Source organism: Phoca vitulina, unplaced genomic scaffold (genome assembly GCF_004348235.1).
Source record: "Phoca vitulina isolate PV1807 unplaced genomic scaffold, GSC_HSeal_1.0 scaffold1, whole genome shotgun sequence".
NCBI classification, from domain to species: domain Eukaryota; kingdom Metazoa; phylum Chordata; class Mammalia; order Carnivora; family Phocidae; genus Phoca; species Phoca vitulina.
This window is the reverse complement of record NW_022589704.1, coordinates 77,447,312-77,461,399: the sequence shown is the minus strand read 5'-3', so window position 1 is coordinate 77,461,399 and position 14,088 is coordinate 77,447,312. Positions and strand designations below refer to the sequence as shown.

Genomic DNA, 14,088 nt, shown 5'->3' with positions numbered 1-14,088 from the left:
TCTCTTTGTTCAGGGTCTCATTGAGGCCCTCCAGTCTTTTGTCAAGTCATTGAGCATCTTTATGGCCATTACTTTCAATTTCCTATCAGATGTGTTACTTCTCTCCATTTCATTTAGGTCTCTTGCTGGGACTTACCCTGTTCTTTAATTTGGGACATTTCCGCATTTTATCTAACTCTCTGTGTCTGTTTCTGCGTGTTAGGAACGTCAGCTATATCTCCTGCTCTTGTAAGTAGTGGCCATGTGAAGAAGAGGTCCTGTAGTGCCCTGCAGTGCAGTGTCCCCTATTCACCAGAACCTGGCCCTTCAGGGTGTCTCATGTATTTGTCATATGAGCCCTGCTGTTGTGCCTGAGTCACTTTTGCCTTTAGTCATCTGTAGTGGTTTTGCCTGTTGGCAGGGTTTATCCCTGTGTTGTTAGTGAGCCAGTCTGGGACCACCTTGGGCTTGAGTTGAGTCAGACCAGGTATTTGCCAGAGATGCAGTAGCGAGGAACTGCATGTTGTTTTCCCTGTGTTGTCCCCTGAGAAGTTTTCATTGGTGGGTGGGGCCTGCAGTCAGACCTGATGTCTGCTCCCAGTCTACTGCTGGGGCCACAGATGGAATGGTATATATGGTTATGTTCCCCTTTCCCCAGGACAGGAGTCACTTTGGAGTTCTGATCCCTGTTGGGGCTGCTTGCACACTGCCAGGCCATGGGCAGGTTGGAGGGGTGAGTCCACAGGAGAACACGGGGGCAGGGCAAGCTGTTAGCAAGCTAGGTGGAGAGTATTCGTGCTGTGCTAGTTCACTGTACATGTCCGTGTATCTAGCCTGGGCGTTGGGGAGCGAAATTGCACCTGCCAGCTTTTGGTTCTTGGATAAGTTTCTTAAAGATCCCTGCCCCTCCAGCACTTGTTTGGAGATTAGTTACAAATGTCTTTCCCGTGTACTCCAGGCATTTCTCAAACTGCTGTATCTGTGCTGTACCTCAGTGAGGTTGTTATGCTATCCCTTTAAGGGTGGGGACTCCGTTTCTGCTGGCAGTCCTGGCTCAGCCATCTGATTTTTTAAAGTTCCAGGTGTTGAGCCCCACACAAAGCCAAATGTTAACAGGGATTCATCTTTCTGGTGCCTGGGATAGGGTCTGCTTCTCTCCTCTGTGCCTGCAATGGCCCTCCCCACTGGGGACTATTTCGTGAGCCAGCTTGATCCCCAAGCTCATCTCCACCCTTCCTTCTGCTTGCCATGTAGCCACTTCTCTACCTTTAGCCATGGAGAGTATGTTCTGCCAGTTTATGTATCATTTTCTGGGTTATTTGTACTGATGTGGGTGTGATCTTAGGTGTATTTTGGGGATGAGGTGGTTTAGGATCCTCCTAGTCTGCCATCTTCCCCCTACCACCTGTTTCTGATAAAGGGTCTCCCTGATTGTGAATTTGATGTATTTGAAAACGTTTATTATGTATTTTAAGGCTATACCATACTTATATATATCATACTTAATTTGTGACTTTGTCTTCACAGTAATTCCTCTTTACTGCCTTTTTTGAATTTTGCCAACTTGATATTAACTGATTAATACACTCACACCTTTTTGAGAATTTGTGTAATCTTTTTTTTGTAAAAAAAAAAAAGCTGAGAAACTTACAAAGAAAAATGCATGAAACAGTTCAGTTTGACAAATTATCATACAGAAATATTTCTGTAGGCATCACCCAAGTCCGTTAATAGAGCATTGTCAGCACCTCAGATGCTCCCCTATGCATTTTGAATCACCATACCCTCCTCTCCCTGAAGAGTGAATTACTGTCCTGACTTTTTGAAAATTTGTTTCATTAAAAATATTTTTACTATACACCCACACCTATATATTATGTACATTTGTTTAGCAGTGTTCCTTTTAAAATTTTATAGTTAAGTCATATTGTGTGTCTTTTGGGCTCAGTGTTTTAGTTGGAAGGTTCATCCATGTTGTATTTAACTAAGTTCATTTATTGTAATTATTATATATTTTTCCATTGTATAGATTTAGGATTTTCTTTGTATATATTTCTCAGTTTGTTTTAACCTTTCTGTGTCTTTTTGTAGCATATAAGTAAATATAGGAGTCTTTAATAAGTGTATTTAATCTCCTATTGAATAAGAAATGGAGTGTATATTTTAATCCTTAGCTTCTTTCAGATACTACTCTTGAAACTTCTGTACATCTGTCAAATTTGAAGAGTTAATATCCATTTTACCCCAGCAAGCAGACATTGATATCACTATCCCACAGGTTTTTACACTTTAACACCTTTCAAGTTTTGTTGAAAATCTGAATTTTACTTACTACACTGTTTATTATACAAGGTACTATAAAACTTGGAAAATAAATAGGTTTTCAAAATTTGAGGGTATTTGGTTGCTCATATTAGTTTCCTGTATCCTATTATTTTCCCTTGTTTTGCTTCACTGTGATTTATTAATTCTTTAATAAAAAAAGACACTTTTCAACAATCATATATATGATTGATAGCTCCTTGTTCACATAATCAATTGATTAGTTACTATTTTTAGGTTCCAGTGAATTTATATTATAGAATTTTGACTAAAGTTACTCATTTGTTATAGCTTGTATTTTTGCAAATGCATGGTTTGATAGTGATTTTTTTTTTTCTTAAGTTTTCTGTAAAATTGTAGGATTTTTCTTTGGTCTTTGGAATATACACATTTTACCAGCTTGTCTCTTGAGGCATCTTTTTAAATTATTCTTTTCAGTCCTTGATATAGACCCTTTAGGTCTAAAGAGCTGTGCCTTCATCTCAGGAAAATTGCCTTGCTTTATTTAATGGTGCTCCTCTTCTGTTTCTGAGTACCATTTTAGATGGTTTTAGACGTTTTGAGTTCATTTTATGTATTCCTTACTTTTCTTTTACTACACCTCTTTGTGTTTTGTTTTGGTACTGCTTTCTAGGAGTTGGTATTTCTCTAATTGTTCATTTGTGGTTTAAATGCTGAAAGTGTTTTATAATGGTTTTTGTTTTTACAATTAGAGTTTTTAAGTCGGTAATATTTCCTCTTATCTCTGAGCATATTAATGTTTTCTTCTGTTTGCTACTAGATTTTTCCTCATGGATTAGTTCTGTTGGTATTAGGATACCTCAGGATTGTACGTGTTTGTTGATCAAGGTGATACCGGTAGCTGGAATGCATTTCCTCACTGAAGAGAGAGCCCCTTTGCCAGTCTTGATAGCAAATTATAGTTAGAAGTGTCCTTTACTTTGTAATTGTGAGCAAGGAGGAAGCAGTTGGAACTTTGATATCTTCTCTACATGAAAATATAGATTGTCACCTGGACTGACTTTCCCACATAGTTTTCATGGTTAACTAGGGCACTGCTGCTTTCCTCCTTCTGGCCCTTAATTAACTCATTGGGGAGGTTGTCTTTGGGGGGCAGACATGTGAATTAGTCCAGTGAAGTGGAAAAGTGGATAGTAATGGAGAATAAGGGGAGAAGAAAGTGCATCTGTTTTCTAGATTTTTAATTTCAGTATTTGTTTTAATTAACTTTTTTTCTCAGAACTCTCAGTATGTCTCGTTACTCAGAAGTTTTGCTAGGAAAACTTCTAGGAGAAAAAATTCCACTATTTTGGAATTGTTTTTTGACTCGGTGCTGGGATTTCCTTTGTTTATTTTCTTAGTCTTCCTACCCCCTGCCTTTAAAAAAATTTTTCTAGGGAGTCTCTGATGCTTCTATCAATTTGTTTTTTTATTTCAGTTGGATTTCAGGAGGAGGAGGAAAAGGGTATGAGGGAGCTTAGCATCTTTTTCATTTTTTTGTTGTATCACTGGGTTTAATGAACACTTAAAATTTTCATGAAGAATCCAATAAAGAATCTTTTTTAAAGATTTTATTTATTTATTTGACAGAGAGAGCGAGAGCAGGAACACAAGCATGGGGAGTGGGAGAGGGAGAAGCAGGCCTCCCGCCGAGCATGGAGCCCGATACGGGGCTCGATCCCAGGACCCTGGGATCATGACCTGAGCTAAAGGCAGACGCTTAACGACTGAGCCACCCAGGCGCCCCCCCCCGCCCCCCCCCGATAAAGAATCTAATTAAGAACCTTGCTCTTCCATTCTCAGTTTACTGGTTTATATGCTGAATCTTATGGGCATCTTATAATTATTTTCCCTAAATGTCGAGAAACAAAAATTATGGTACTTGGTGCGCAGCAGTTATAGGAAGTATTTATAACTCTGTATTTCATTTATGTACCTTATATGTTATATATGGGAGTGAAAGTCTTACATTTTTTGTTGATGCTTACTATTTTTGGAAACTATGCCAGTAGTTGAAAGTTTCTAATATAATACTTAATTGTTCTTTCCTAGAATTTGTTGTTCTTGGATAGGATCGTTCATGTAATTACTGTAATGGTGGATTGCATTGACTTCTCACCATACAATACTAAGTATCAGCCCAAAGTTAAATGTAAGTACTTTTTTTTACTTTGTTCACCCACTATTTCGTAAACACAATTGTCTAAACTGTTGTCAAGATCAAATCCTAGTATCTTTTCCAACCTCATTTTACCTGCTTTAGATGTTGTATAACCATGTCATATGTGGTTGGCATACAACTATATTGTATAATCTTGGTATGCTAGGAGCTCACATGTTCTTGCACACGCTTGGTCTCTATCACACACACACACAAAAACCTCTTTCCTCCTTTGTATACCATAGAAAGATCAATATTATCCTAGTTAGAGATTGCTAATATGAGTGATTTTACTTATTCCATCTTAGACAAGGAATTACCTGGGCAGGAAACTTTGATGTTTGTTAAAATGTTCTTATTTGTCCCATTACTGGTGACGTTAACTTTTATTGGTTGGTTAAGACAGTATCTGGCAGGTGTTCTATTGTAAGTACCTATGAGTAATAAATTAATATTTTGTGGCAGATTCTTTAAGACTATGTAAATATCCTTTTTCTTAGCAAACTTTCACCCATGAATTTATCATCCATTAATGCTTCTTGCATAAAGCTCTAAGATGATTACCAGAATAGTTCACATTGTTTCATTTGATTATATTGAATTGTATCAAGATGCTTATCTCCTTTGTCTTTAATTACATTAATTCTAGAAGCTGTCCCTGTTATTTATCTCATATTTTCATAGTAAATCATTCTATACTCAGGGTCATGAGTTCAGGCCCCACTTTGGCACCTTCAAAAAAATAAAATTCTACAGTTGTTGAGCACTACTGGGCACCAGTCACTTCCAGGTGCAAATGACATCCTAATGTAAGCTATAGCTTCGTTTTTTCCCCATATATTTTTTTTAAGATTTATTTATTTATTTTAGAGAGAGAGTGAGAGATAGTGCGTGAGTGCGAGCAGGGAGGGGCAGAGGTAGAGAAAAATCTCAAGCAGACTCCCTGCTAAGCAGGGAGCTGGACTCGAGGCTCAGTCTCAAGATCCTGAGTTAATGACCTGAGCCAAAATCCAGAGTCAGCCATTTAACCAACTGAGCCACCCATGTGCCCCTCCCTTATTTTATTTTTATCCCTGTGGTGTTCTGTTATTCAGTGGTTTATAATTATTACTAATACTTACGCTCATGTTGGCCTGTATGACCATTTCATGTGTTTCCATTATTTTTTGAGACCTTTGGCATAAGACAATCAGGCTCATCCTGCACTTCTTGTCCTTCAGCCTGGAACCAGCCATATTTCCAAGGAACATTGTTCGTTTTGCTGAGGATGAATGGCATTTAGTTTAGAAACCGAGATCTATTCATTATTATTAAGATGTCATTGCTCCGGATCCTCTTGAGTAGACAAGTGTTGGATAGGTGTCATGTGATTCATGGCTCTCTTCTCAGCCTTAACATCCTGGCCTGGAATTTTTGGGTGGCCATTCCAATTTACATTCATGTCTGGGAACCTGATTCTAGGGAAGAAGGTTGACTTCCTTTTGTTAGTAACACTTGTCTGTCATTTCACCACATATTTTTTCATCAACAAGCACTGATTTAGTTTTCTCTTAAATCTGAGATATTTTACCTTAAGAGAATGGATTCTTTGAAGGAAAGAAAGGTAATTTTTGAATATGTACGATTTCCTTGACAGATGTGGGTTTATCCCTATAGGTAGGTATCTGCAGGATCTAAGAACAGTACACAGGAGGAGCACCTGGGTGGCTTAGTCGTTAAGCGTCTGCCTTCGGCTCAGGTCATGATCCCAGGGTCCTGGGATCGAGCCCTGCCTCGGGCTCCCTGCTATGCCAGAGGTCTGCTGCTCCCTCTCCCACTCCCCCTGCTTGTGTTCCCTCTCTCGCTGTGTCTCTGTCAAATAAATAAATAAAATCTTTAATAAAAAAAAAAACTATACACAGGAAAGTCAGACAGTGCTTTTAAGATACATCTTTTTCTTTAAATCTAGGCTTGCTTTTTTTGGATTCTTTCTGAGGATTTGGATCTGTGACTTGTTGAGTTATTTGTAGGGTTCAGTGTATTATAGATGAGCCAGGGAGCAATAATTTCTAAGTGAAATTTTGTTTCTTATTTTAAAAATTGACTTTTAAAATTTAATTTTGGAACCTATCTTTTTTTTTTTTTTTTAAATATTAGAGTGCTTGCATGTGAGTGGGGGCGGAGGGGGAGAGAATCTTCAAGCATACTCCCCAGTGAGTGCAGAGCTTGTCTCAGGGCTTGATCCCACCACCAATGAGATCATGACGTGAGCTTAAACCAAGAGTTGGACACTTAAGTGACTGAGCCAGTCAGGCGCCCCGTGGACCCTGTCTTATGATTTAGTACTTTCTTACAAATCAGTTGTTGAAATTCAGAGAATATAAACATGTGAAATGCATTTTATAACTCCTTAGAGAAAATACTCATTTTTCTAGACTTGTTGATCTGCCAAATAGTTTTTCTTTGTCTCTGCTTCGGTTGTAAAGACAATGTTTTGATATTTATCCACTAATGGTGTATCATTTTAAGGTTTGTGGGTATCACTCTACAGAAATATGTATATTAGAAGTATCTGTCATTTTTTTAGGTGTGTTTGTCGCTTAAATGAGGTATAAATTGTAAAGACGTACAGTAACATTTTTCAAAGTATTTGAGTATTTAATAAATTCAATTTTATCTTAGCACCACAGAGACCTTCAGATTGGTCCAAAAAGAAGAAAGAACCTCTAGGGAAATTGGCTTCTTTATTTAAACTTACTGTGAGAGTGATCTATACTTTCCACACTCTGAGCTTCAAGGAAGTACATTCTGATACTCTCCTCACTGTTGGCAACTCAATCACCAGTATTCTTTCTAATGTACTTGGACGTATTTCTTTGTCTTCTATGATCCGAAAAATATTTGCAACTTTAACAAGACCTCTGGCATTATTTTATGAAACCTTAAAGTAAGTATTTAGAATTTCTACTTTAAATTACATGTCTTTAGATCTAGGTAGCAAACTTTTGTCATTTTCCTAATCCGCTTGTTGTTATGGATGGTAATTGCTAAAATTTAGTGAAGGGGATAATATATTAAACTGCATTTGTTAAAAAGATAGTTCAAATCACACATAAATGCGAGGTAGAAATTGGGAGTTTGTAAATTTTGTGTGCTAGTTCAACCCCCCTTTTCAATTTAGTACATACCTTTTCAGATTTGATAATACAAACATGCATACCTGTTAAACATGATGTATATGAAGCATACCTGACATGCTACTTTGCAATTCAGTACATGGTATACCCTTAAAATATTGTATGCATCTTGCACCATTCATCTAAGAATCTCATTCTCTTTGATGTCTGCAGAGGGTTCCATAAGACTTTCATACCCAATTTTATACTTCCAGTGTAATGGACATATATGTTAGGAGACATACATGTTTTTCTAGCCTTTTCCCTCCTAACTTTACTACAGTTGAACATATTTGTACACATGTCAGTGTCCATGTTTGCCACTACTTCTGCAGAAAGAGGTCCTACCTAGATGTCACATTGTTGGTTCAAAAGGTATACACATTTAAATTTCTGAATTATCCTGTAAAAATTTAATTTACCTTATCCTTTACATTTGAATCGAAGCAAGCAGTGCCTTGAACCCTGAAAAATCCCAAATGACATAACTTTTTTAAAAAGCAATTTGAAAGGATTCAACGATGTTTTTTCTAGCAAGCTTATGTGGTTCAGTCACAATAGTCTGTCTTTTATAAATTCATGGAGAAAGTTTTAGGAACAAATTTTATAAAACTACAAAGTAGTACCCCAAATATATTAGCTTTTTGCACATCTTTTAGTCTTTAAGCATAAAAATAATTTATGCTTTTTAAAAGAGGTACAGAAACAAGTATTAGTATTTTGAGGTCTATTCTAGATGTTTTTCTGTGGTTCATTTTTTAAAGATAGGTTTGTTTCATGTTTTAATGTTTGATAATTTGACATTTTTAAAATTAAGTCTTGGGGCACCTTCTTATATCACTTACAACATGTCTCATTTTTATGGCTGCATTACATATTTTTAGATTTAACTTTCTGAAATGTAAGTGGTACTCTTGTGTTTTTCTTCCCAGGCTTGATGAAGTTCCTAAAGTGTATAGTTGTATGAGCAACAAGGTAAAAATGGACAGTTGTCTGTAAAACATACTTTCATGGTGAAAAAAATGTTAGGGTTTAGGTAATTGTCTTCCTTATATATAGTTCTGATTTGTAAAAGGATTATACTTCCATTTTAATGGACATTTGATAACATGACATGGGCACATAGTTTTTAAAGAAGGATTGAATAATGTTGTTTAAAATTCATACTCCCCACCTCCTATCTTATCTTTCTATACATGAGGGTAATTGGTTCCAGTATTTTATAGGTAAAACTTGGGTAGTCAATTGTTAATCTCTGTTCATGAGAGAACGTAGTTTTTTCCATTAATGGAAAATAAGTTTGAAATCAAGGTCTTATATCGATAATTACAGTAAATTCACCTGAGAATTTGTCAGGTTATAGTCATATTTAAGGCGACAGATGGGAGGTTTTTGTTTTTAAGATTTTTATTTATTTATTTGACAGAGACAGCGAGAGGGAACACAAGCAGGGGAAGTGGGAGAGGGAGAAGCAGGCTTCCCGCTGAGCAGGGAGCCCGATGCGGGGCTCGATCCCAAGACCCTAGGATCATGACCTGAGCTGAAGGCAGACGCTTAACGACTGAGCCACCCAGGCGCCCCATATGGGAGCTTTAAAAAAAAAGTTTGAATTTAAAAAATTGAAATAGTAACATGTTGTGAGTTGTTTAGTATGCTTCGGGCTTTTATTTTTCCTGTTTTAAAAGAACATTTCCATAGGTTATCCTAATAAAATTTTCCTTTTTCCTAGTTAGAAAAGCTACTGGGAGAGATAATTGCTTGTCTACACTTCAACTACACTGGAACTTACGACAGCGAACTTCTTGAACACATCTCTCCGTTATTATGCATAATATTTTTGCACAGGAATAAACAGATTAGAAAACAAAGTGCTCAGTTCTGGAACGCCACATTTGCTAAAGTGTCGACGTTGACTTATCCTGAAGAGTTAAAGTATGCTAACCACAAAACTATTTTATATAGTTACTATGATTGTGTAAATTGATATTTTGGTCTTAACATGAATTTTTCTTATGAGGAATCATAGCAGAACTTTCCTCAGTTCAAATGTTAATTTGTAATACATGGTAACTATTAAACATAACTTGACCTTTTACTTTGGTCCTTAGAGTAACCCGTGGTTTTAGGAACGTAAAAAGCAGTGTTAAATTTTCCTTAATAAAAGAAATATGGAAGGCAAGAAATTGGTGGTTATTAAATCTGGGTGATGTGTACACGGGAATTTAATGTAATAGTCTACTTTTGCTTGGAATTTTGCATGATAAAAATTGGGAAACTTCTTAAGACAATTTGGGAACTGAAGAGGTTAGCAAAAAACTAAATGTTTTACATTTGTCCCAGTTTTGTGTGTGTAGAATGAGAAACAGTCTTTAAGGTGGATATATTTTGCCACTTTAAAATCATAATTAAAGTGTTCTTGTTAACATATTATCAGTATTCACCAGTACTGCTTGACTCAAGGTGTATATGTTTATGTACTTTTTTAAAGACCAGTACTAAGACAAGCCAAAGAGAAATTTCTGTTGCTTTTACCTGGTTTGGAAAATGTTGAAATTATGGAGGAATCCAGTGGACCATATTCAAATGCAGTAAGTTGAGGTTTTTTACTTTTGAATGATGTTTGAGTAGTTGTTTATTGGCTTTCAGTGTAATTTTTTAAAAGACAGAATCTTAGAATGTTTTTTTTGACGTGATAAACGAGTAAAACTTAAGCTTAAGAGCATCATAATATAGGGTTTTTTGTAAAGTCTGTTGCCTGGCTTGAAACACTTTTTTTTAAAATTGAAGTATAATCGACATAGAGTATCCTGTTTCAGGTATACATCATAGTGATTCGATATTTTTATACATCATAAAATGATCTTCGTAAGTCTAGTTACCATCTGTTATACAAAGTTATGACAATATTACTGACTGTATTCATATAGTGTATATTACATCCCCATGATTTAACTTATTTTATAACAGGAAGTTTGTACTTTTTAATCCCCTTCACCAATTTTTCTGTCCCCAACCAATCCCCCTCTGGTAACCAACAGTTTGTTTCCTGTCTTTGAGTCTGTTTTCTGCTTTGTTCGTTCATCTTATATTTTAGATTCCACATGTTAAGAGAATTCGTACAGTATTTGTCTTTGTCTGACATTCACTTAACATAATACCCTCTAGGTCAATCCATGTTGTCACAAGTGACAAGATTTCATTCTTCTTTATGGTCGGGTGATACATTGTTTCTATTATATTGGTTATTGTATGTAATGCTGCAGTGAACATGAGGGTGAACATCTCTTCAAATTGGTGTTTTTGTTTTCTTTGGACAAATACCTGGAAGTGAAACTACTGGGTTCTGTGGTAGTTCTATTTTTAATTTTTTGAGGCACCTCCATACTGTGTTTCATAGTGGTAACACAGTTTATATTCCCACCAGCAGTTGTACGAGGGTTCCGTCTTCTCCATATGTTTGCTAGCACTTGCTGTTTTTTCTTTTCCATAATAGTCACTCTTAATGGTGTGACGTGATACCTCATTGTAATTTTCCTTTGCATTTCCTTGGTAATGATAGTGATGTTGAGCATATTCTCATGTGCCTGTTCGCCCTCTATATCTTTGGTAAAACATCTATTCAAGTCCTCTACCCATCTTTTAATTGGGATATTTTTTAAATATAAAGTTCCATGAGTTCTTTATGAATTTTGGCTGTTAACCCCTTATCCAGATGTATTGTGAATATTTTCTCCCATTCAGTATATTGCCCTTTCATTTTGTTTATGGTTTCCTTTACTGTGCAAAAGGTTTTTAATTTGATGCAATTTCATTTGTTTATTTTAGCTGGGTTTTTTTGCCCTTTGGCCTAAAATAATTTTCTGATTTAAGGGCAGGAAATTTCACCATAGATTCTCAGGTAAATAGTCTCTGAATCTTGTTCATTAATGATCCTTTTTGAACCATGGCATTTAGTGTGTATTCCTTTGCAAATGTAATTATTAAAATACATGGTTAAGTGTTGCTTTAGGTAAACCAGGAATAATAGTTACTGGTCTATGTCTAAGCACGAGCCGTCCTTCAATTTCTCTGTTCTTCACATCAAATCTTATTCCTTCTGTCAGAAAAACACATCTTTGCTATCATATAACCCATTTGGAACAAGGTTACTTTGGCTAATAATAATTACTGTCTGAGGATCAAGCAGTAAAGGCATGAGTATTACATATCTATGAGGTAGGACATCATTAGACAACTTTTTCCCTATTCAACAACAAATGGAGTCTTGGCTGTTAATTGTTTAGAACCTGTAAGAGAAAAAAAGTTAGCTACCTAAGCACTCCAGTTTTTGTTTTTTGGCTAAAATAAAATTTTCTTATCAGATAATTAGACTTGTTGAGACTTGTTTGGTATAATTTGTCCTGAAAAAGTCTAAAAGGGACATGGTAGGTAATATTTTGTATCATGCATGCCTTATTGTTTGATGTTTAAAGTTTTATGGCTGTGATTGTTTCTTAGAAATATTCCCAGTAATAGGAGGGGTCTTTGAGTTCATTAATTTGATTCATTTTTAGTATTTATATGGTGTATCTTCTTTTTAGAATTTGTAAAATTCTCAAAATATCCAGAATTCATAAAATTTCTAAAAATGGTGCAAAATAACTACTGTATGAATTAGAGATGTTAATGAATTAAACAATGGCTCTTTTCTTTGATATGATTTTAATAAGTGAATAATGAGAAGGAATTTGATATTTGAAATGAGTATTATACTGGAATTTTCAAAGCATGAAAAGGAGAAATAGAACATTTGCACTTAAAAATTGTTTTATTTTTAATAAAACAGACAGAAAATTCACAGTTAAATATGAAGATAAGTGGCATGGAAAGAAAATCAAGTGGAAAAAGAGATTCTTTTTTGGCACAAACAAAGGATGCAAAAGAAAATAAGAAACCACCAGTCAAAGTATGTTTTTCCAAACTTAAATAGAACTTTTAATATAAAAGTAGATGGTAGCTTGAGAACATACAGCTTCTAATTGGAAAAAAAAAGTGATTAAAGGCTAAATAAAAGATAGGGTTAAAGGAGAATAACAGAGCTTGGTCTAAAAAGACTTAAGATAGTGTGGAAATCTAGAAGCTTTGTGAAATGATTCATTCTTACTAAAGTTAAGTCTGCTTAATATGTAGCATCCAGGTGCGCCTGGGTGGCTCCATTGGTTAAGTGCCTGCCTTTGGCTCAGGTCATGATCCCGGGGTCCTGGGATCGAGCCCCCCACATTGGGCTTCTTGCTCAGTGGGGAGCCTGCTTCTCCCCTGCCTGCCGCTCCTCCTGCTTGTGCGCATGCGTGCGCGCTCTCTCTCTCTCTCTCTCTCTCTCTCTCTCTCTCTGACAAAATCCTTAAAAAAAAAAATGTGTAGCATCCATTAAGTATATAGTTAATTCAGGCAGTAGCCCCCTTGAGATGGAATGAACTCTATGTATGTTAGTTATAGCATAGGTAGCATAAGAGAACATTTTAGAACTTCTGTTATTGAATAGAAAGAGAACACCTAGGTAAGATGTCCTTTTTGGCCTCATATCTAATACCCCTAATCTTACTAATTGCCAGTTAACTGATTTTCAGACAATAATTCTCTCCTCCGTGACTTTTAATAAGGGTATTCTAGAATATTGAAACCATGGCCCTGGCAAAAATGAAAGAAAAAATGCTATTTTTAAAGAACGACTCTACTGTAGCAACTTTAAAGTAGAATGAAAACAATTGCACTGAAAATTTGTAAAAATAACAGTACCAGTGTTACTGGTATGGAGCGTGTATTATTTCGGTGACTTTTACTTAATTTGACTTAGTTTATGCTTCAACTTGAGAGCTGCTGATATATTCTCTTCTTGCCAAATCACTTGATTTCCATATGTTGGCCGGAAAAACATACTTGTCTGTGCTTTGTTGGTAAGTAGGTTGCCTACTTTTAAAGAGGTGTAATTTTATTTTCTGAATGTTATTAAAAGCAGAATGAAAGGGAAGGACATTGTACTAATTATTAACCAAGGATATCCTATAGGTTTCAACTTCAAACTTCCTAGTCATTATTGAATAACTTCACTAGAGTGCTGGAATAGAGATTGATTGAAGTGTTGGAAAATCATTTGGAAACTCAAATGTACATTTGCCTTTTATAAATTTGCAGTTGAAATTAGAATCGTCTTCTATCAAAACAAAGAGTGAAATGCCTTTGGAAGAGGAAAAGTCTATTGACTTTGTGTTTATACCTCCAGAAGGAAAAGAAGCAAAGGAAAGAATACTAACTGAACATCAGAAAGAAGTATTCAAAACAAAGAGGTTTGTAGCCTTTTATCTTGAATTGGGTATTCTGTACCTATATTTAGATTTCATGCGGTAACTGTAACTTTGTGTTTAGAACTAAAATACTACATATAATATGCTATATTTTAATGCCAAAAAGATATGCCAAACGTGTCTGCATTTC

General features: G+C 35.8%; 1 protein-coding gene across 5 annotated transcripts in view; it reads left to right on the top strand.

Moving 5' to 3' along the window:
- The window catches only part of RIF1 (replication timing regulatory factor 1), a 65,882-nt gene that overhangs the window by 35,480 nt on the left and 16,314 nt on the right, over window positions 1–14,088 (top strand). For all 5 annotated transcript variants that reach the window (XM_032410591.1, XM_032410581.1, XM_032410552.1 and 2 more), the window contains exons 21-27: window positions 4,354–4,453; window positions 7,124–7,388; window positions 8,550–8,592; window positions 9,347–9,549; window positions 10,106–10,205; window positions 12,443–12,562; window positions 13,789–13,940. In XM_032410591.1, coding sequence (XP_032266482.1) covers window positions 4,354–4,453; window positions 7,124–7,388; window positions 8,550–8,592; window positions 9,347–9,549; window positions 10,106–10,205; window positions 12,443–12,562; window positions 13,789–13,940 — 983 coding nt within the window. The remainder of the gene's footprint in view (window positions 1–4,353; window positions 4,454–7,123; window positions 7,389–8,549; window positions 8,593–9,346; window positions 9,550–10,105; window positions 10,206–12,442; window positions 12,563–13,788; window positions 13,941–14,088) is intronic.